The sequence below is a fragment of the Musca domestica genome, unplaced genomic scaffold (genome assembly GCF_030504385.1).
Source record: "Musca domestica strain aabys unplaced genomic scaffold, Musca_domestica.polishedcontigs.V.1.1 2, whole genome shotgun sequence".
In the NCBI taxonomy this organism is placed as follows: Eukaryota; Metazoa; Arthropoda; class Insecta; order Diptera; family Muscidae; genus Musca; species Musca domestica.
In genome coordinates, this window is record NW_026712249.1 from 27,392,438 (window position 1) to 27,415,098 (window position 22,661).

Genomic DNA, 22,661 nt, shown 5'->3' on the forward strand with positions numbered 1-22,661 from the left:
GTGAGATGTATTATAATTGAGATCAATTATCACTCAATAGGACTTGTCCTTGACCCAAACTAATTTTTTCTGGAGAACTTCGTCTCAATCAGACAATTAATGCGACCAGCACTTTGTTTACAAAATACATGGAAAGATGGACGTACATGCCTACATCGACTTAGAATGTGTGTCCAAGAGTAATCGGTCTAAATATTAATTTTAGCAAAGCACTTTTTTCAACATCTATGATATATACCATTTATAGCCACAAGGCTTCCTACAAACTATTTTTAAAGTCAATCCACGTATTGTTATTGTCCTTATATTGATTACAGCCAGAACTTATGCATTTTGAATGGTTTAACCCAATTTGGGTTGATATTCAACATCTCAACATTCAGTATTCGAAATTTGGTCCATGTTATGTTATTCGAAATTCGGATGCTTTTTGAATTTCCACACAAAATTTTTGAAAATGTTTAACTATTTTTGATTGTATTACCTGGATATAATGAAAAAATTATCAACAACTTTAATTAGTTAATCTGATAGGAACCCAAACTTTATGCTAAATTTCGTGGTATATAGTCAATAATTAGAGTTTTATAATTATTCGTAAAGCCGGAAAATATGTGTACTCATATAAATCGGCATAAGACTTCAACTCATTGTTGTGAAGGGTATAGGAATTTAGAATTGCCTTTATGGCCGATTGCTCGTTATCAAAGGCGTCGCACATATCTTCATTTATTACTTTCCGTAGAATAAAAAAAAAATGCTTCGTATACTAAGCCATAAATACTCAGAGCTATAAGTCTTTCTGGTTGCTTAATATCGGTTATGTACTTTTAGTGTCCTATAGTACTAACAGTGACCTTGTACTTAATTTCAGGATTCAAATAGTTAGTCGATCACTTCACAACTTTATTAATATTACTTTAAATTTATAAATTTATTTAATAATAGAATTGATATTTATTTTCAAATCAATTGCTAAAAAATCTTGTTGGGTTATTTTCATGGCCACATGTTGTTTTTATTTGCCTTCTTTTTCTTCTTCTTATTTTTGCTAAATGTCAATTCGTATAGTGGGAAGCAAGGTTATGCAATAGCTGTGGCAAAGTAAATGACTTTTAGTAACTTCTAGTTGTTCTTTTGGATGTTCTTCTTGTTCTTGTTGCTGTTGTCGCTTTTTCAGTGCAACAATCATGTTTTGAGATGTTGAGGTGGCAGTGTTGCAGGTTGCAATGTTGTTGTGGTGGCATGTTTACCAGTAATTACAATCAATTCAAATCGTTGTCTCTACAGCCCAAACTAGAGGTTGCTTCAATATGACAAGTTCAGTGCAACGAGAAGGCGAATAAGAGGAAATAAAAAAAACAGTATCATTTGCTTTATTTAGGTTTTCCCCGGTTCCTTCTCCCCAGAGACCGAGAGAAGGTGGCAATGCAGCAAAGTACTGCTAAGTGCAGCACCAGCAGCAGGTACCTACTTACTTTTATAGTAAAAGTTAAGAGGACTTCCTTGTTCCTTTAACGGTGTTCTGCCACAACATACATACGTACCTACGTACATGCATATAACAACAAGCTGAAAACATGCTGTTACAGGCAACTGTTGCGAATAGCAGCATCACTTGCATGTTGTTGCTCTTTTCGTGTTTGTTTCTTTTTTTTATGCTTTCAAGTTTGATGCTATTAATACTGCTCATGGCGTTGCTGCTGCTGCCAGCTAGCCATACTAATTTTATGGCGTTTATAAGAGACCCTTTTATGGTATTCCAGAGAAACTTCTTGCCTTTTTTTCTTCTGAGTTCTTTTCTCCTCGTTTTGGTTTTATTAACTATGATTGGCCAGCTAAGTAACAGACAGTCAGTCATAACTACATACTTGTGTAGTGTTTTGTTGGTTGTGCTTCTTGTTTTTCCAATATATACTTTATGCAGAAAATGGAAAAACTTTCTTAAGGAAATTACTAAAATTAGATGGAGAGAGAGAGACAGACAGAGGGAAAACAGCAAAACGACACCAAAGCATCAGAGTTGGCTTTTATGGTCCAGTCAGATTTCCATTTCGAGTCGGATAGCAAAGAACAAACCAGTGTCTGGGTGAGCACTGAACAATGGGATGTTGTTGATAGAAAATGCAATGAATTCTGGCAATGGAGGATAAAATGCTGCACATAAGATTCGAAACGAGTAGATTTCTATTATTTACAATATTTGAAACCTATTGTGCAACAGCATACGGTGCTGTTGCTCTCAGTTATGAATATAAAAGTGAACAAATGGTTGCATTTAATTACAAAGAAATCATAATTAAATGTAATGATGGGATAAAGTGGACCCGACATGATATCGCCTTTCTGGGTAGAAGGGATTGGTAAATTGTTTTTAAATGATTATGGATCATAATGACAATTTATTAACGGAATATCATTTTAAGTGAATATTGTTGAAATTGAAAAGGTAGGAACAACCTAAAACAAGTTAGCAAAGGCTATAGTCGTGCGGGGCCCACTATGTAATAACCTACCCTACAACACTACAATATGTTAGAAACTCCCTTATGTCCAAATCCATTTTGGAAGATTTCGCTTTTGAAATTAAGTCACGGACCACTGCCCAGATATTACACTTGGCATTTCGACCAGGCACATTTGCCCAATATTTACGCACTCCGTCGTGCTGTTAGTTTTTGTGATCCATTTTACAGCTAAAAAATCAAATGGTCATAAATAATGCTAGACATCTTAGGGTTAGGGTTAGAATAGAAGCCAATTGTTTTAGAGATGATGCCATAATATTTTGGGCTTGAAATGGACCAAAAACAGAAAAATTTCCTAATTTTGCTGTTGCTCTATAGGTCATAATTAAAAACCAATCGATGCGGAAATCTCAACCTCAAATATCAAATGGATCTCAATATCAAATTTCAGGATTCCAACCCTATCCCTTCACCCCACCAAATTTAGTACCATTTAGTACTTTTCTTACAAATAAAGTACACACTTCCAAACTACCATCAAATTTCAAACACATACACAATTAATAATCTAAATTTCAAATTTCGGGATTCCAGGTCTATCCGTTTTTCCAATACCAAATGTAGTACCATTTAGTATTTTTCGTATATGTCCAGGCTAAACATGAACAGCAACCCTATTTCCAAAGTTAAAAAAAAATATAGTACCAGTACTTTTCGTACAATTATAGTACACATTTCTGAAACCACCTCCATATGTCCAGGCTACACATAAATATCGTCTCCTACACGAAATTTCAGATATCAAGCCCTATTAGTACTTTTCGTGAACTTGTAGAACACATTTTCAACAGAGACCCGAATACAAAGTGTGATAGTGTGATTTCTGTATATTTGGCTGGAAAAACACAAGTGGCTATCGTTAGAGAACTCCAGCATTTAAATGTGAATAAATCTATTGTGTCTCGTACCATCGCTCGGTACCGTGATACTGGTAACGTAGCCCGACGTCAAGAAAGTGGAGGGAAGAAAACAGGAACATCAGCAGAAATGATTCGAAAAGTAAAGAAGCGACTTGATCGAAATCCGCGTCGCAGTGGCCGAAAAATTGCTCGTGAGCTATAGCAAAATTGCATTCAGAAAATATTGAAAAGTGAGCTCGGGGTAAAGCCATTGAAATTCCAAAAAGTGCAAGAACTTACACAGCAACAGGAAGAAAATAGACGCAAAAGAGCTAAAGAGTTGCTTCGCTTGGCCGAAAATTGTGAACTGCCTAGTTTGGTTTTCTCCGATGCCAAAAACAAAATGATCGTATTTACTTGCTAAAGAGGTCTGCTGAAAATCTGCACCTTCGGTTGGCCACCAGAACTCAAGCGCCGGCCATGGTGATGGTGTGTGCCACCATAACAGCCGATGGTCGCTTTTCGCTCGTATTAAACGACCGTGGCATCAGAATAAATACCGAATATCATCGCGAAAACATTCAGAAGGTTGTATTAAAGCTTTGGGCACGCATACATTTTGGCCGCAGACCTTGGACATTCCAACAAGGCCCAGCACCATCGTACTCAGCACCCAAGAATAGTTACAAAATGATGTTCCTCGCTTCATTTACAGCGCACAATGGCCATCACAATCTCCGAATTGTGTCTGGAGTATTTTGGAAAGCAAGGTTGGCATTAAAAAATACTAAAATGTCGATCACCACAAGGAAGCGGGAATGGTCCACAATCCGCAGAGCAACATTTGGGCAATGTATGACGGTTTCATTGGCCATAATTCGTGCCATAGGTGACCAATTCGAACAAATGTAAACTTATTCTAAAATTTGATGTTATTTCCGACATTTTTTGCTTTCATTCAATAAAATTCGTTGCAGTTTTTTCATCTCACCCTGTAGTACTATTTAGTACGTTTTGTGCAATTTAGTTCATACAATTTACTTCTTTTTGTTTCGTTTTAGTACAACTTTCCGAAACACAGTCCCTTCAAAGTGGGCTTTTAACTATATTTTCAAAAAATAACCGATAACCCTATTTGGCTTGCTTGATGGTTAAAATATCTGACCAAAATAACCCTTTTAATGTAATGAATGCAATGAATCTCAATCCGAAAACTTCCAGAGATGTGGAAGAGGTGAGAACGTGTCCCCTCTATTTGGCCTACTTGGCGATCCACACTTTCAAAACGCCGATACACGTGTCATATTTTTAGTTCTACTAAAATGGCGGTCCATGTATTTTTGTAAACAAAATGCAGGTCCGAATTTTTATCCGATTGATATGCAATTTTCCCAACAATGCCAAATATGCACTCCACAACAATGATATTTGGTATCAGATAAAGCCCAGAAATGCCTCTGTCAAATTTTATTGAGATCGAATCAGATTTGGATAGAGCGTCCATGTATATATCATTATCCGACACAGAGTTATTTTGCACTTAATAGTTAATATCGGCCCAAATGAACTGAATTTTGGCAAATCGGATGGAATTCAGGCCGGAAACAAGTTATTCAATTTTGGTGAAAATCGGTTCAGGTAAAGCTATAGCACCCATATATATGATTCATCCGATTTGATGTTTATGTCCCTCAAATGCGTAATATACAGCACACAACAATGATATTTCATACCGGGCATCATTTACGGCTCGACAATACGTTTCAGATTTTTATGTACCTTTGAGATATCTCCGATTTTACGGTTATTGTTCACCATATATGTAATATTAGCCCAAATTGGATAGATTGTTCATATTCCATTTGGTGAAACTCGGTCCGGTATATCTATTGCTCTAATAAGTTTATTTGTAATGTAATTCCTATCGAAGTCATATCATGCACTATACAGCAATGTTATTTGATACTGGAGGTAAAAGAGCGTCAAACTTGTTTAAAATCGATTAAAAGTTGAATATCGTTCCCAAATTGTGATAACTCTAAGGACATGATACGTATTCTAATAGGGTTCGTAGTTGATATGACCTACTTCTCATAAATTACCAATATAAACTTTTTTTCTTACGGGAGGGTATCGTACAATCCACCCCGATCGATTTTTGACCTTTCCTTACTGGTTTCTAATAGCCATATTTTTAGATTCTTTTTTAGTCTGGGCATTGATAAATTTATATACTCCATTAATCGATTTTTCAAATCACTTCGTATACAAAAGCTCTGTATGTTGTAGGATATAGTATCTGCCAGCCGGACGATTTTAACACAATTTTAACTTTCTTTATGGTAATATTTTAGATTTTATTGTCATTATTAACATTCAAGGTGCTAAAAAATCGCTCTTTGAAATCCATTGTTACATTGTTCGGTAATCTTTTCAATGCAAATATTTTGACATAAAACACGCCGAGAAATGGAGCAAAGGTTCGTCGGTTGTTGATTCAGGCAAACATTTTATTTCCTTTTTCTTTTTAAACAGCCACGCTTTGATGATCTGTCCGTTAAAAGTCAACGTCTCCAGGAGCATTTATTCAATTGTGTGAAGGTGTTCCATATTTATTTTCTTGAGCATTACCCAAAAGCCACAGGTGTTTTTCATGCGTCTTGTTTTTTTTGTTTGTTTTCTCTGTTCGTTTGTCTTTTTCCCCTCTTGGCTTTGTCACGCTTCAGAGAAAATAACGTTTAAAAAACACACACACAGGTGAAATGTCTTGTACAACTTAAGGGGGGAAGGGAGAAGAGAACGGAAGAACAAACAGCCGCTTTAAGTCACTGCCACTCAAAATCATTGAAGTACAGGCTTCTCAACTCTCGAATAAAAGTGGAAATAACAAAGTCAAATTTATGAAATATGTTATGAATTCGTCGTCCTTATCAAAATTCATAACCATTTTTCCATGTCACTTGGCAAACACAATGCCAGGATTTGTTTTCAAACGCTTCGTGAGACTTTGATGTGGGCTTTCGGGATGAATTTCCAAGATACCATGCCATGCCATGCCATGTTTTTTTTTCGATTACATTCGCTTTGATGCTGATATTATGACCTTGACTCGAATATAGATATCAATAATAATGGCAGAAAGGTATTCTCGATGATGCCATGACATTTGTAGAATTTCATGAATTTATGAATGAATTTGTTTTGATTGTACACACAATGTGTATTGATATTGAAATGTTAAATAAAGTCAGGCAGTCATTCAGTTACTCAGTCACTCAGCCGCCAATAGCCATGACAGTGACAATAATACAAATATATATGTATGTGTATATTTTTAAGGCTTATATTCCCATGAAATTTGAATGGGGAATACATTGAAAGGTTAGGTAATTCAAAATTATTTGTGTAGTCCGCCCCCTTCCCACAATTCCGATAATGAAGATTCTGCTCCGGTTGGTTTAGTTTGTTTTGTCAGTTGTCTCCTTTTACATGTTAAATATGTAAGCAATTTCCACGGTCAATGCTGTGTTTTTTAGTTCTTCCTTTTCTAAGCCAGGAATGACAAAGAAAATAGCTTAGCAAAGCATGATTAATGCAGACAGCACTCACAAAAAAAAAAAGAAAAAAACTGTATCAACAACCATCAGAATTTAATATGAATAATTCAATTTACATACATACATAGAGTGGCAACCATCAACAATTGTTGCTGGTGCTGTTGCTGCTGGTCGCCCGCCACCAAAATGATAATGAAATGAAAAAGAATAAAATTCAACGATGCATATCAAGAAATTACATATTCAGGTGGTTTGTTCTTCGACTGTTACAAATGCAAGTGTTAAATGCATGACTCATCGGCACTGTGAGAAAGTTTTGTTTTTTGGAAAATGTTTGCATTTCGTGATGCAGGAACTATAATCTTAAAGCTAAAGTTGGAAAAAGAGCTCAATTCGAAGCACCTTGCCGCACATGGATTTAGAATCAGTTTTTTCTCATTAAAAATTGGCACTGTTTATTTAAAAAGTGGCCCTTTTTCTGGTACATATATTCCGTATAATAGTACCCATGATTTTCGATATTTTGAAATTTTCTGTGGCAATCTACAATGAAATCGGGTTCAATTTTACATTTCAGATTTTAATAGGTAAAATTTCTCTCCGCAAAAATATTTCTGTATAGGATATATCCAGTCACATTTTTCTGCCGAAAGGCCATGAATTTAGTAATTTTGAAGATCCTAACTCACTTTTCAACTGAATGGAGAAAAACTTATAATCTTTAGGATGAAGAATATCAATTTTAAGGCAACTCGCTCCAAAATAATAAAAGTTTTCCAATGATTCGGCCGGGCAGAACCGTTGTTTGTTTTTTTTTAGTTTGTTAATGAAGTCAATCAGTCATTATGTGATAGCTACACAATTATAGCCTACAACACTATGTGGTTGCGACCAGAGTAGAAGAATATACTTATATGGGGACTATACCAAAACGTGGACCTATACATACAATGTTTCGCCACACTATACCCATTACGACCCACAAATACCAATTTTAAGACAAATCAGTGCAAAAATGTGGCAAAAACCATCAAAATACCTAATATCGGGAGGTACCGTTATATGGGGGCTATACCAAATCATGGGGGCTATACCAAACATGCAATGTTTCGCCACCGGAGCTGGAACCCATTATGACCAAAAAAATACCAATTTTTAGACAAATCCGTAATAAAATGTGGCAAAAAAAATGAAAATACCGAATATCGTGAGGTACCTTTATATGGGGGCTATAACAAAACGTGGACCCATACATGCAATGTTTTGCCACACGTACAGGGACCCGTTATGAACTACTCCTACTACTATCTACGGAGAATTTTAGTTCTGTCTTCAATAGTCTAGAGGAGAAGACCTAAAATTTTTCTTTTTTTTTGTCGAAGACACCATAAAATATATATTCATGATCATCATATAATTTTGTGTCGATTTTTTTCTAATAGGTATAGCTTTCAGAAGATCTTTCAAATTTTAGAGCCTGTAAATCTTTCATGCAGACATTTTAAGACATGGTTTTGAATTTTTTTCTAGCCTTCAGTACAAATTGTTTTTCCACGGCATTTTATTAAAAAAAAAAAAAATAAAAATCAGCTAAGTTCTACCGGTCCGAAGATCACTTCTGACCATTACAGTGATGCTGATAGCCAAGATATGAAATATGTAGCAAATAGGTACAATTTATATGTAAAATATATATATCTTAGTTGTTCTTCTCATAAGTCAACAACCACTGGACTGATTTTCACGATTCTCGTAAATTCGGAGTGGTCTCTTGCCAGAAAATAAAAAATCTGCAACCAACTTTATGCTGCTGTCATTTCTAAGCCACTCGTCCGACAACTGTTAAAAATATTGCAGTGACAGCTCTTTATATTTTTCACAGGCACTCAAAAGCATTTTGGTGAGAATTTTCTAGAAAAAAAGTTATTCGTGATGGAATTTAACGATAGTGTGATTTCTTTATATTTGGCTAGAAAGCCACAAGTTGCTATCGTTAGAGCACTACAGCATTTAAATGTGAATAAATATTTTGTGTCTCGTACCATCGCTCGTTACCGTGATTCTGGTATCGCAGTCCTACGTCAAGGGAGTGGACGGAAGAAAACAGCAACATCAGCAGAAATGGTTCGAAAAGTAAAGAAACGACTTGATCGAAACCTGCGTCGCAGCGGCCGAAAAATGGCTCGTGACCTGAACATATCGCAATATTCCATTCGGCAAATATTGGAAAATGAGCTCGGGGAATTGAAATTCCAAAAAGTGAAAGAACTTACACTGCAAGAGAAAAAAAAATAGTCTCAAAAGAGTTAAAGAGTTGCTTCGCTGGGCCTAAAGTGGTGAACTGCCGAATTTAGTTTTCTCCGATGAGAACAAACAAAATTACCTTGTTTACTTGCCAAAGAGGTCAGCTGAAAATGTGCACCTTCGGTTGGCCACCGAGCTCAAGCGCCTGCCATGGTTATGGTGCAAGCGCTTCGCCGGGAATGGGACGAAAAACTGCAGAGCAACATTCGGGCAGCGTGTGACGGCTTCATTGGCCGTTTGAAGGCCATAAATCGTGCCAATTCGAACAAATCAAACTTATTCTAAAATGTTATGCTATTTCCGACATTTTTTGCTTTCATTCAATATAATTTAAGAAAAATGTAAAAAATATAGCGTTTGACCTTTTTGCAGTTTTCTTATCTCACCCTGTGCATACCTTGTGGGGTCTACAACGAATATTTAAGGATTTTACAAACGGAAAGTTAATATAACCTCTTTTTCAAGGTGGAGGGTATAAAAATGTTAAACTTTTTGGAGAAGCTATTAAAAGGAATGAGTGAATTATTTCGTGTTTTAGAAGAGTTATGACTATTTAATATTTTAAACCTCTGTAAACTTGAAAACTTCAGCTTTGAGGTACTCAATGACTTTATCTACCTCGGTACCGCCATAAACAAAACAAATGACATCAGTTTGGAGATTCGGAGAAGGATAGTGTTGGCCAATAGATGCTACTATGGTCTATGTAGGCAGTTCAGAAACAACGCCACATCTCGCCAGACAAAACTCACACTCTACAAGACACTGATACTACCCGTGCTGTTGTATGGATCTGAAGCATGGGTACTTGCGCAAGCAGATGAGGCAGCGCTTGGAGCGTTTGAGAGAAAAATTCTCTGAAAGATCTACGGGCCGATCTGCATCAACGGTGAATATCGACGTCGAACGAACCACGAGCTATACCATCTATACTCGGACATCGACATAGTCAGATGCAGCGACTACGGTGGCTAGGTCATGTTGTACGAATGGATGAGGATGCCCCAGCACATAAGGTATATAAGAGCGAGCCTACTGATGGTTCATTCAGAAGGGGCAGGCCAAGAATTAGATGGAAAGACCAAGTAGAAGACAATATATCGGAACATGGTCTTTCAAATTGGAAAAACTGCGCACAAGACCGACGCGCCTGGAAATCGTTTCTAAACTCGGCTTATGGAACAAATGTTCTGTCTCGAGCCAGCTAAGTAAGTAAGTAAGTTGGGGAATATCACAATGAATCAGTCAATATTGTATATTTTCAGAGCTGATCTATATCTCATACGATTAACGGCCAAAGCCGTTATGTCAAGTGTGTCAAATTTGTGGAAAATCGGCATTTCATCCGATTTGATGTTTAGGTCTCCTAATACGCACTTCATGAGAATGGTATATAAATCGATTTTATATTTAAGTTCAATATTTAGTACGCAAGTGGAGTATGAGAAACCTCCATCAAATTAAGGGGAATTTGATTATATTTTCATTTCTATGATTTAAAATTTAAATCGCTCTGAACCCGAATTTCCAAATCAATAAGGACCATTACAACGATTTATTTTTCTTAAAATACCAATATAAGCATTTATGTGTTACGGGTAGTCCCGGCCGAGATTTGCCCTTTCTTTACTGAACTTTAAGTCGGGATATTTCATAAAAAATTGTATTTTTCTCAGTGTACTAATTCTTCCCCAATACTCCTGCTACACTGGCTACGCGATTATGTTGTTTATTGTTTTTATGCTGTTAGTTTCAGCCGCTTCTTCTGATAATTGTTTTTCCACCCGCCTGTTACAATTTTATTTTTGACCCGGCTTTTGTTTTTTTGTTGAGTTTATTATTTATAATTGCATTTGTTGTTGTTTATTGTAATGAGAAAGGAAGCGTGTGTTTGAGTGTGAGCGTGTGTGTGAAATAAATTTGTCCATGCATTCAATTCAAGTTGGTGAGATACTGCCACAGGGGGAATAGACCACTACGACACTAGGGATGACAAGTGGTTGGTTGTCCGTAGTTGGTAGTGTTGAACGCTCATGATGATGATGATGATGTTGCAGTAAATGACACAGGCTGACGACGAGTGCAACTAGAATGACAATGACAACGACTGGTTGCGCTTTGATGCCTCTCAACTGAAAACAAGTGTTTTATGTTGTCGAATGAAGGAAAATGTGTGTATGTGTGTGTGTGGAAATAAACAATCGAAAAACGAAGAAATAACACAATAATAGGAGAAATAAAAATAATAGTAATGACATTGAGGATAATGCCCTCCATCGGGTTTTGTTATCCCAATTCGAAATTCCTTGCCTTCCATTGTGTTCTACAACAAATTATTTTTCTACTATCTAAACATCTGAGGGTGCTGTTTTGATGTCATTACTATTTGCATTTTTAATGAAATGCAAGAATATATTCGTCTAATTTCTTTTCGTGGAACAATGCGCCTCTTAACGGCTTTGCAGTGTAACAGGGTAGTTCGGATGAATTAAAATTGAATTTTTATAACACACTCGAAAATGTTTTGGGGGTATTATAGGTTTGATTGGGCCAAAAAATTTGTAACACCTCGCAATATTGGTTCTGCACATAGGATGTTATATATGGATCTTCCTATCTCGCCGAGCTGAGTCGATTTATCTATGGATGTCCGTCTGTCGATGTAAGCCACATTTATGATCCGATCATAAAAAAATCTATTATTTTTGATGATCCGAGAATGTTTTGGACAAAAAAATAGAGAAAACTTCCTTGCATTTGCTCCACAGGTCACAATTATAGGTCAATTGATGCGAAATTTCTCATAGGGGCATTGCAGAAGCCAACCACTTTGGATGGTCATAGGATAATATTAAGAAGAGTAAAATAAACCAAAACATTTGTGTAAAAAATACCAAAATTTCCATTAAACAGGCCGACTCTATAATACCCTACACCACTATGCGTATTTAGTAGAGCTCCCGTAGCAAAAAACGTTTATTTAGTGAAGTAGATCATACCAACTATGAACCTTATTTGAATGTGTATCATGACCTAAGAGAAGTCACAATTTGGGAACTATATCCAACCCTGATTCTTTTTTCAACAATTTTGACGGAGGCTTTTCTACTTCTAGTAGCGAATTACATTTATGTAAAGTTATGTATAGAATTTCATTTAAAAACCAATTGATATAACGGACCGAGCTTCACCAAATGGAAAAATTCCGTTGAATATGAAAAAATTTATCGAAGTTAGGCTGATATTATATATGGTGGACAATAGTCGTAAAATCGGATAAAGATGTATATCGAAAGTATATAAAAATCTGAACTGATCTCTATAAAATTTGGCAGAGGTATTTTCAAATAGTATCGGTATCAAATAGTATCGGATGAGATATACACATGGGAGCTATAGCTATATCTGAACCGGGTTCACCAGAATTTGAAGGACTTGTCGAAGCACTTCTGTCGGAAGTGCCAAAATTCAGTCTGCTTGGACTGATATTAGTCATTTCGTGAACAATAAACCTGAAATCGGATAAAGAAAACGGAGCGATATCCAAATCTGAACCGATCTTGACACTTCTTTCTGAGCTCTATCTAATATCGGGTACCAAAGATTATTGTTGTGGAGTGCATATTACGCATGTGAGAGACTTAAGACCCTAATCGAATAAAACATAAAATTTAACAAATGTATTTTTGAGCTCCATAAGTTATCTGGTACCAGATATCATTCTTGTGCAGTGCATATTACGCATGTGAGGGACTTAAAACCCAAAATCGAATGAAACATAAATATGGGAGCTATAATTATATCTGAACCGATTTTCTCCAAGTTTGATGTTCTTGCTTCTGGACTAAATCAAGTGTGCCAAAATTCAGATAATTTGGACTGATATTAGCCATTTGTTGCACAATAAACCTGAATCGTATAAAGGGTATGTATGGGAACTATATTCAAATCTGAACCGACATGTATAAAAATTCTCAGAGGTATTTTGGAATGTATTTGACATGGTACCAAATATAATTCTTGTTTAGTGCATATTACGAATGTGAGGGACTTAAAGCCCAAAATTGGATGAAGCAAATATATGAGAGTTTTGATAATACCTGAACCGATTTTGACCAAATTTAATGTACTTGCTTCTAGACTGAATTCGGCCGGATGTGCCAAAATTCATTGGATAGATATTGGCCATTTGGTGCTCAAGTAACCCGAAATCATTTGAAGATATATATGTGGGCTATATCTAAATCGATTTTCATCAAATTCAATAGGGTTCGTCCTTGGGTTAGACTAATTGTTTAAAAGCGGTCAAAAGCATTTTGGTGAGAATTTTCCAAAAAAAAAAAAAGGTATTCGTGACGGAATTCAAGCGTGATAGTTTGATTTCTTTATATTGGCTGGAAAACAACAAGTGGCTATCGTTAGAGCATTCCAGCATTTAAATGTGAATAAATCTTTGGTGTCTCGTACCATCGCTCGTTACCTCGTTCTCTGGTAGCGTAGCCCGACGTCAAGGAAGTGAATGGAAGAAAACGGAAATGGTTAGGAAAGTAAAGATGTGACTTGATCGAAACCCGCGTCTCAGTGGTCGAAAAATGGCTCGTGAGCAGAACATATCGCAATGTTCCATTCAGCAAATATTGAAAAGTTAGCTCGGGGTAAATCCATTGAAACTCCAACAGTGCAGGAACTTACAATAGAAAAAGGCTCAAAAGAGCTAAAGAGTTTCTTCGTTGTCTAGCAGTTTGTAAACAAACAAAATAATCGTGTATTCTTGCCAAAGAGGTCAGCTGAAAATGTGCACCTTCGGTTGGCCACCAGAACTCAAGCGCCGACCCTGGTGATGGTTTGGACCGCCATAATAGCCGATGGTCTCTCTCCGCTCGTATTATTCGACCGTGTCATCAAAATAAATGCCGAATATTATCGCGAAAATATTCTGGAGGGTGTATTAAAGCCTTGGGAACGCAAATATTTTGGACCTTGGACATTCCAACAGGACTCAGCACCATCGCATTCAGCACGCGCCACCCAAGAACGGTTACAAAATGAGTTTTCTCCCTTCATTTCCAGCGCACAATGGCCACCAAAATCTCCGAATACCAATCTGCTGGACTATTGTGTCTGGAATATTTTGGAAAGCAAGAAAATATTACATCGAGCAAGCGCTTCGCCAGGAATGGACCAAAATACCGCAGAGCAACATTCGGGTGGCGTGTGACGGTTTCATTGGTCGTCCATTGACCGAAGGCCATAATTCGTGCCAAAGGTGACCAATTCGAACATATCTAAACTTATTCTAACATTTGATGCTATTTACGACATGTTTTGCTTTCATCCAATAAAAGTTAAAAAATGTAAAAATTATGGTGTTTGACTTTGTTGCAGTTTTTTTATATCACCTTGTAAACGCCAGGAATGTGTTTGCGTTTTAAAATGACAATTGTTTTAATTGTTTGCATATGTAAATAATTTTATTTGAATATATTTTTACAAGTTTATGAATTGGAAAAAATATAACATGGAAATTGGATATTATAGAATTATCAGACTTTAGACTAAGTTAAAACACGATTAAAAAATCAATTAAATTTGATATTCTAATGACATATCACCATCAGATTTATAAACCGTTTTATAACTCAACAACAGTCTGCACATCTCCATATAACTTCTTAACCCCTTTTGGGTAGAGCTTTACATTTTTGCAATTTCTGTCCAGCTTTCATGCCAGCACAACGGCGAGTATCGGTCCAGCTCAACAAATTCGATCGGCCACGTTGACAATTAACGCGTTGCAATTGACAGGCGGTCAATAGCTGACAATTGTTCTTTTTGGAACGATAACATCTCAGCACCTTGCTAGGGCTGCGGCATTTCAAACGATTACAGTTTGGTGTTGCTGAGCGTGGACTACGTGGATGGGCGGGGGCACATTTACCTCTGCCATTGGGTGATTTAATGTTACGGCAACGTATTGGGTCGACATTGGAAATGGCTAAAAGTCGAAAAAATTAAGAATATAAAAATATTTTTGAAGGTGAACATGTTCTCTTACTTGGTCGCTTGGCGGCTCGTCGACGACAATTCTCCTCATCCAACTGACATTGGCTCATGCGGAAGCACATTTGCTGGTGATTATCAGCGGCACAAACGGCTGGACTGCTTACCCTGGGCCTGCATACCGGACGACATTTTTGTGCCTCACAGGTGGCCACGATAACGAGAGCTATATTGAAATAATTTTGATCTTTCATAATGGAACTATCCTCCATGATAATTTTAGAGCTTACCGAAAATGCAAATAATTTTAAGCATTGCAAGAATTTGAATGTATTCTTAGTTGGACAACTGGAAATTGACTGATGATAATTTTGATAAGTTTTCGTTCATTTATATGGAGTTGTCGAAAATTTTTGTTTTGAAAAGAACCCGGGAAATGGGTTCAGACGGTGCTACATACTGTTTTACATCTGCATCTATATTCCTTCATCCGATAAAGTTGATAAATATAGGCTAACTTCGCGAGTAGCTATAAACACTTGCACACGTGTGAGTCTGCATGTCTGAATTCGATAAAAGCAGACGTTCCAGATACTAGTTAATGCCCAGACAACACGTGTTGGCTGTCAGGGAAGCTCTATTTTAACAATAAAACAATCAATAAATTCCTTCTTTTTCTGAGATTAATTGTTTACTTTCCACGTGTTTTATGGATTATACTTTGACAGTTAATACAATTTTTTCGACACCGGTATATAAATCAACGAAATTTTATCAAAATTATTATCAGTCAACTGACCAGCTACAGAATACATTCAAATCATTGCAATGCTTAAACTTATTTGCATTTTCGGTAAGCTCTAAAATTATCAGGGAGGATAGTTCCATTATAAAGGATCAAATATTCTTCTATATAGCTCTCGTTATCGTGGCCACCTGTGAGGCACAGAAATGTCGTCCGGTATGCAGGCCCAGGGTAAGCAGTCCAGCTGTTTGTGCCGCCGATAATCAACAGCAAATGTGCTTCCGCATCAGTCAATGTCAGTTGGATGAGGAGAATTGCCGACGACGGGCCGCCAAGCGACCAAGTAAGAAAAAGAAGTTAATAATTATTTCTTTAACCGCTATTCCATCCAATTTCAGCCATTTCCAATGTCGATCCAATACGTTGCCGCAACATCAAATCACCCAATGGCAGAGGTAAATGTGCCCCCGCTCATCCCCGCAGTCCACGCTCAGCAACACCAAACTGTAATCGTTTGAAATGCCGCAGCCCCAGCAAGGTGTTGAGATGTTATCGTTCCAAAAAGAATAACTGTCAGCTATTGACCGCCTGTCAATTGCAACGCGTCAATTGCCAACGTGGCCGATCGAATTTGTTGAGCTGGACTGATACTCACCGTTGCGCTGGCATGAAAGCTGGACAGAAATTGCAAAAATGTAAAGCTCTTCCCAAAAGGGGTTAAGAAGTAATGTGGAATTTTACGTCCAGGATATTCAGGCTGATGTTAAGTTATTAAACGATTTGAAAAACTTACGGTGCTATATTAATTGAATATGGAACTATTTTGATTTTTAAGTGTTTAATAACTCAGGCACTGATCTGATAATTCCATAATGTTCCATATATTTTCTATATTATTTTCCCTGCTTTAATTTGTGAGTAAACAAAATTGTAAAAAATATTCAAATACACCTATTTTCAAAAGCAAAAAAGTTTTGAAATTTGATTATTACCGTCTGTAGGCTGAAAAAATGATTTTAACTTTTCTGTTGACTCCAAATAGTTCTTTGCTGTTTTACTACCAATACAGCTTAAAGAAGCACCCGTATCCATTAAACCCAAATATAAGTCGTAAACTTATGCAGCAAAGACAAAAACAAACAGATTTTTACAATTTTAGTAGATTTTTAATTAGTTTAAAAAGTGAAATAACCAATATATGAAATAAAGAGTGAGATGAAAAAACTACAACCAACTTCAAACTGCTGTCATTTCTAAGCCACTCGTCCGACAGCTGTTAAAATTATTCCAGTGACAGCTCATTATATTATTTACAAACATACAAAAGCATTTTGGTGAGAATTTTCCAGAAAAAAAGGTAGTCGTGATGGAATTGAAGCACGATAGTGTGATGTCTTTATATTTGGCTGGAAAACCACAAGTAGCTATCGTTAGAGCACTCCAGCATTTAAATTTGAATCAATATCTTGTGTCTCGTACCATCGATCTATACCGTGATACTGGTAGCGTAGCCCGACGTCAAGGAAGTGGACGGAAGAAAACAACAACATCAGCAGAAATTGTTCGAAAAGTAGAGAAGCGACTTGATCGAACCCCGCATCGCAGTGGCCGAAAAATGGCTCGTGAGCTGAACATATCGCAATATTCCATTCGACAAATATTGAAAAATGAGCTCGGGGTAAAGTCATTGTAATTCCAAAAAGTTCAAGAACTTACACCGCGATAGAAAAAAATAGACTCAAAAGAGCTAAATATTTGTGGTGAACTGCCGAATTTGGTTTTCTCCGATGATAAAACATTCGTTGTCCAGCAGTTTGTAAACAAACCAAATGATCGTGTTTACTTTCCAAAGAGGTCAGCTGAAAATGTGCACCATCGGTTGGCCACCAGAACTTAAGCGCACAATGACCACCAACGCACAATGACCACCAAAATCTCCGGATACCAATCCGTTGGACTATTGTGTTGGGAGTATTTTGGAAAGCAAGGTTGGCACTAAAAAATATCACCTCAAGCAAGCGCTTCGCTAGGAATGGACCAAAATACCGCAGAGCAACATTCGGGTGGCGTGTGACGGTTTCATTGGTCGTCCATTGACCGAAGGCCATAATTCGTGCCAAAGGTGACCAATTCGAACATATCTAAACTTATTCTAACATTTGATGCTATTTACGACATTTCGGCTTTCATTTAATGAAAGTTAAGAAAAGTGTAGAAAATATGGAGTTTGACTCTGTATGTATGTCAATAGAACAACAATTCGTTTTTTTAACAACTCTGTTGCCATTGTAGTGAATATTTTTGTGTGTAAAAAATTACTAATTTTTAAATTATTTGCATATGTATATCATTTTATTGGAATATATCATTAACTTTTTACAAATTTATGATTGAATGAAAAATAATATTTATATTTATGGGACATTGGATATTGGAAAATTTTCAGACTTTAGTCTAGGTTAAAAAATGATTAAAATTCAATTAAACTTGATATTTTAATGATATATCACCATCAGAATAATAAACCATTTAATAACTCAGCATCGGTCTGCGCATATCCCCATGTCACTTCTTAACCCCTTTTGGGTAGAGCTTTACATTTTTGCAATTTCTGTCCAGCTTTCATGCCAGCGCAACGGCGAGAATCAGTCCAGCTCAACAAATTCGATCGGCCACGTTGACAATTAACGCGTTGCAATTGACAGGCGGTCAATAGCTGACAATTGTTCTTTTTGGAACGATAACATCTCAGCACCTTGCTAGGGCTGCGGCATTTCAAACGATTACAGTTTGGTGTTGCTGAGCGTGGACTACGTGGATGAGCGGGGGCACATTTACCTCTGCCATTGGGTGATTTAATGTTACGGCAACGTATTGGATCGACATTGGAAATGGCTAAAATCGAAAAAAAATAGGGATATAAAAATATTTTTGAAGGTTAACATGTCCTCTTACTTGGTCGCTTGGCAGCCCGACGACGACAATTCTCCTCATCCAACTGACATTGGCTCATGCGGAAGCACATTTGCTGATGATTATCGGCGGCACAAACGGCTGGACTGCTTATCTTGGGCCTACATACCGGGCGACATTTTTGTGCCTCACAGGTGGCCACAATAACGAGAGCTATATGGAAATAATTTTGATCTTTCATAATGGAACTATCCTCCATGATAATTTTAGAGCTTACCGAAAATGCAAATAAGCTTAAGCATTGCAAGGATTTGAATGTATTCTTAGTTGGACAACTGGAAATTAACTGATGATAATTTGGATAAGTTTTCGTTCATTTATATGGAGTTGTCGAAAGTTTTTGTTTTGAAAAGAACCCGGGAAATGGGTTCAGACGGTGCTACATATTGTTTTACATCTGCATCTATATTCATTCATCCGATAAAGTTGATAAATATAGGTTAACTTCGCGAATAGCTATAAAAACGTGTGAGTCTGCATGTCTGAATTCGATAAAAGCAGACGTTCCAGATACTAGTTAATGCCCAGACAACACGTGTTGGCTGTCAGGGAAGCTCTATTTTAACAATAAAACAATCAATAAATTCCTTCTTTTTCTGAGATTAATTGTTTACTTTCCACGTGTTTTATGGATTATACTTTTACAGTTAATGCAATTTTTTTCGACACCGGTATATAAATCAACGAAATTTTATCAAAATTATCATCAGTTAACTTCAGCTGTCCAACTAAGAATACATTTAAATCCTTGCAATGCTTAAAGTTATTTGCATTTTCGGTAAGCTCTAAAATTATCACAGAAAATAGTTCCATTATAAACGATCAAAATTATCTCCATATAGCTTTCGTTATCGTGGCCACCTGTGAGGCACAGAAATGTCGTCCGGTATGCAGGCCCAGGGTAAGCAGTCCAGCTGTTTGTGCCGCCGATAATCAACAGCAAATGTGCTTCCGCATGAGCCAATGTCAGTTGGATGAGGAGAATTGTCGTCGACGGGCCGCCAAGCGACCAAGTAAGAACACATTTTAAACTAAAAAAATATTTTTGTATTCTTATTTTTTTCGACTTTTAGCCATATCCAATGTCGACCCAATACGTTGCCGTAACATCAAGTCACCAAATGGTAGAGGTAAATGTGCCCCCGCCCATCCACGTAGTCCACGCTCAGCAACACCAAACTGTAATCATTTGAAATGCCGCAGCCCCAGTAAGGTGTTGAGATGTTATCGTTCCAAAAAGAACAACTGTCAACTATTGACCGCCTGCCAATTGCAACGCGTTAATTGTCAACGTGGCCGATCGAATCTGTTGAGATGGATCGATAATCGCCGTTGCGCTGGCATGAAAGGTGGACAGAAATTGCAAAAATGTAAAGCTCTACCCAAAAGGGGTTAAGAAGTGACATGGATTCATATATAGGAGATATAGAGGCCGATGCTAAGTTATATAACGATTTGAAAAACTTACAGTGCTGTATTAATTGAATATGGAACAACTTAATAATTCAATCTACATTTTTTCTATACACTTTTCCCTACTTCAATTTGTGAACATGTAAAAAAAATTATAAAAAATATTCAAATACACCTATTTTCAAAAGCAAAACAATTTCGAAAGTTATCCTTCCTTTAACCAGTATATAAAAACATTTTATACTAAAATGTTAATAGTTTCTCCATAACGGGTATTTCTATACCCTACAACACTATGTGTTGTACTGGGCCAAAAATTATGTAACACGTTGAAAAATTGGTTTCCCATATAGGAAGTTATTTATGGATCTTCTTATCTCGTCGATCTAGCTATGTATGTCCGTCCGACCGTCTTGTAATCACGTTAGAGGTCGCAATTATAGCCCGAACCTCACGAAATTTGCTATTGCTTTTGGCGATGATCGCAAAATATTTAGGGGTTCAAATGAGCCAAAAAAAAAAATAGAGAAATTTTCCGGATCACACAATTGAAAGCAATTGACATGGAATTTTGCATGAGAAGAGAGTTAAGCACAGGGAAGAAGTCTTGCATTTTGGATGACAATTGAATTATATTTAGCTGTAAAATGGATCACAACAACTAACTACAAAATGGAGTGCATAAATATTGGGCAATTGTGCCTGGTTAAAAAGCTAAGGGTAATATCTGGGCAGTGCTCTATGACATAATTTGAAAAACGAAAACTTCTAACATCGATTGGACATAAGGGGGTTTCTAACATATTGTAGTGTATTAGGGTATCACATGATCGACCCCACATGTCTACAGCCTTTACTTTTTTTTTTTTTTTTTTTTTTTGTTGAATAATTATTGTGTCTTTATTTTTATTGTATGGATGTACATTTTGAATCTTTTGAGCAAAAAATAAATTAATTTTCAATTGAAATCGTTTTGCAACTAAAGTATTTCCTCCATTGTTGTTTCACAACTGTTGAATGTTATTTATATTTAAATTTTTATCAGAGAATATTTTTTTCATAACATATTTTATGTAAGCAACCCAACGCGATTCACTTTAAAATAAAATTCAGACTTACCTCATTACTTTTCCATATGTCACAGAGAAAATATTCCTGTTTCACCCTAATGTAGTAACAATTTCTTTGGAAGAAGATCTTCTAAGGGCGATGGTCTTCAGCAATGCTCCAATAATTTTCGATTCTAGAAAGACAATAAGAAATTTCCACAATTAGAACAGGTGTTAGGAACGTAGTTATAAATAAAATAAAAAGGGCCATGACTTCATCATTTGTATAAATTATTTAAATGTAAAATGCGGGGTATGTAAATTGTGAGTCTTCTTTAGATTAAAGCAACAGCATTGCGTTTTGGGAAACCACCCCCATAAGCACTTAATGTTATTATGGAAAATATGTTATATTCTGAGATGTACAGCCGACAGAAAAAGTCGGCTACGTGGAACCTGAAAATTTTTCAACCAAAAATTTAAAAACAAAATACCATAGTGCTGGATTAATTTAAAATAATATTCAAATTAGGATTAAAACGGAATATTTCGAATTAACAAAGCCATCCCAACAAATAAATGCAAACCTTCTTATACCCTACACCACATAGTGGCAAGGGTATTATGTCGTTGTGCATTTGTTTGTAACATAAAGAGAGAGAGAGAGAGAGAGAGAAGTGAGAGAGACCTTTGAGGATCTTTATAGAATCACTTTCTGAGTTGATTTATGCATGTCTGTCCGTCTGTCCATGTATTTTTGTAAACAAAACGCAGGTCGTATTTATTATTCGATTTCGATGAAATTTTCCAAACAATATTTGTTTGGCCCAGGGACGAAGGCAATTGAATTTGGTGAGAATCGGTTAAAATTTAGATATAGCTCCCATATATATCTTCAACCGATTTCGGGTTAATTGTGCAACAAATGTCCAATACCAGTCCAAATGACCAGCATTTTGGCACATCCTACAAAATTCAGTTTAGAAGCAAGCACATCAAAATTTTTTTGCAAATCGGTTCAGATGTAGCTATGGCTCTCATATACAGGGTGAGATAAAAAAACTGGCAACAAAGTCAAACGCCATAGTTTTTACTTTTTATACCCTACAACACTATGTGTTGGGGGTATTATAAGTTTGATTGGGCCAAAAATTATGTAACACTTCGAAATATTGGTTTCCCACATAGGAAAGTATATATGGATCTTCCTAGCTCGCCGAGCTGAGTCGATCTAGCTATGTATGTCCGTCCGT

General features: G+C 36.5%; 4 protein-coding genes across 4 annotated transcripts; 2 read left to right on the plus strand and 2 right to left on the minus strand.

Moving 5' to 3' along the window:
• Positions 1 to 14,694: 14,694 nt before the first annotated feature.
• LOC101897670 (uncharacterized) lies at positions 14,695 to 15,612 on the minus strand. The gene is made up of 3 exons (XM_005178115.4): positions 15,519 to 15,612; positions 15,284 to 15,454; positions 14,695 to 15,223 (listed from the first exon to the last, which is right to left on the minus strand). The coding sequence occupies exons 1-3, from the start codon at positions 15,541 to 15,543 to the stop codon at positions 14,901 to 14,903; spliced, it is 519 nt and encodes a 172-aa protein (XP_005178172.3). The 5' UTR covers positions 15,544 to 15,612; the 3' UTR covers positions 14,695 to 14,900.
• Positions 15,613 to 15,993: 381 nt separating this feature from the next.
• LOC131800443 (uncharacterized) lies at positions 15,994 to 16,839 on the plus strand. The gene is made up of 3 exons (XM_059121504.1): positions 15,994 to 16,081; positions 16,146 to 16,316; positions 16,372 to 16,839. Exons 1-3 carry the CDS (start codon positions 16,057 to 16,059, stop codon positions 16,692 to 16,694), a joined length of 519 nt encoding a protein of 172 aa, XP_058977487.1. The 5' UTR covers positions 15,994 to 16,056; the 3' UTR covers positions 16,695 to 16,839.
• Positions 16,840 to 18,530: 1,691 nt separating this feature from the next.
• On the minus strand, positions 18,531 to 19,213 carry LOC131802118 (uncharacterized). Its single transcript, XM_059121503.1, has 2 exons — positions 18,929 to 19,213; positions 18,531 to 18,868 (listed from the first exon to the last, which is right to left on the minus strand). Exons 1-2 carry the CDS (start codon positions 19,143 to 19,145, stop codon positions 18,546 to 18,548), a joined length of 540 nt encoding a protein of 179 aa, XP_058977486.1. The 5' UTR covers positions 19,146 to 19,213; the 3' UTR covers positions 18,531 to 18,545.
• Positions 19,214 to 19,699: 486 nt separating this feature from the next.
• On the plus strand, positions 19,700 to 20,342 carry LOC101897843 (uncharacterized). The gene is made up of 3 exons (XM_059121772.1): positions 19,700 to 19,724; positions 19,789 to 19,959; positions 20,020 to 20,342. Exons 1-3 carry the CDS (start codon positions 19,700 to 19,702, stop codon positions 20,340 to 20,342), a joined length of 519 nt encoding a protein of 172 aa, XP_058977755.1.
• The last annotated feature ends 2,319 nt before the right edge of the window (positions 20,343 to 22,661 follow it).

Excerpts from the sequence above, each read along its gene's own strand:
- LOC131802118 (XM_059121503.1), bottom strand. The coding sequence starts at position 19,145 with ATGGAGGATAGTTCCATTATGAAAGATCAAAATTATTTCCATATAGCT. Across the intron at positions 18,869-18,928 it reads TCGGGCTGCCAAGCGACCAA|CCATTTCCAATGTCGATCCA; the intron begins GTAAGAGGACAT and ends TTTCGATTTTAG.
- LOC101897670 (XM_005178115.4), bottom strand. The coding sequence starts at position 15,543 with ATGCTTAAAATTATTTGCATTTTCG. Across the intron at positions 15,455-15,518 it reads TAAAATTATTTGCATTTTCG|CTCTCGTTATCGTGGCCACC; the intron begins GTAAGCTCTAAA and ends ATTTCAATATAG. Across the intron at positions 15,224-15,283 it reads ACGAGCCGCCAAGCGACCAA|CCATTTCCAATGTCGACCCA; the intron begins GTAAGAGAACAT and ends TTCGACTTTTAG.
- LOC101897843 (XM_059121772.1), top strand. The coding sequence starts at position 19,700 with ATGCTTAAAGTTATTTGCATTTTCG. Across the intron at positions 19,725-19,788 it reads TAAAGTTATTTGCATTTTCG|CTTTCGTTATCGTGGCCACC; the intron begins GTAAGCTCTAAA and ends ATCTCCATATAG. Across the intron at positions 19,960-20,019 it reads ACGGGCCGCCAAGCGACCAA|CCATATCCAATGTCGACCCA; the intron begins GTAAGAACACAT and ends TTCGACTTTTAG.
- LOC131800443 (XM_059121504.1), top strand. The coding sequence starts at position 16,057 with ATGCTTAAACTTATTTGCATTTTCG. Across the intron at positions 16,082-16,145 it reads TAAACTTATTTGCATTTTCG|CTCTCGTTATCGTGGCCACC; the intron begins GTAAGCTCTAAA and ends TCTTCTATATAG. Across the intron at positions 16,317-16,371 it reads ACGGGCCGCCAAGCGACCAA|CCATTTCCAATGTCGATCCA; the intron begins GTAAGAAAAAGA and ends ATCCAATTTCAG.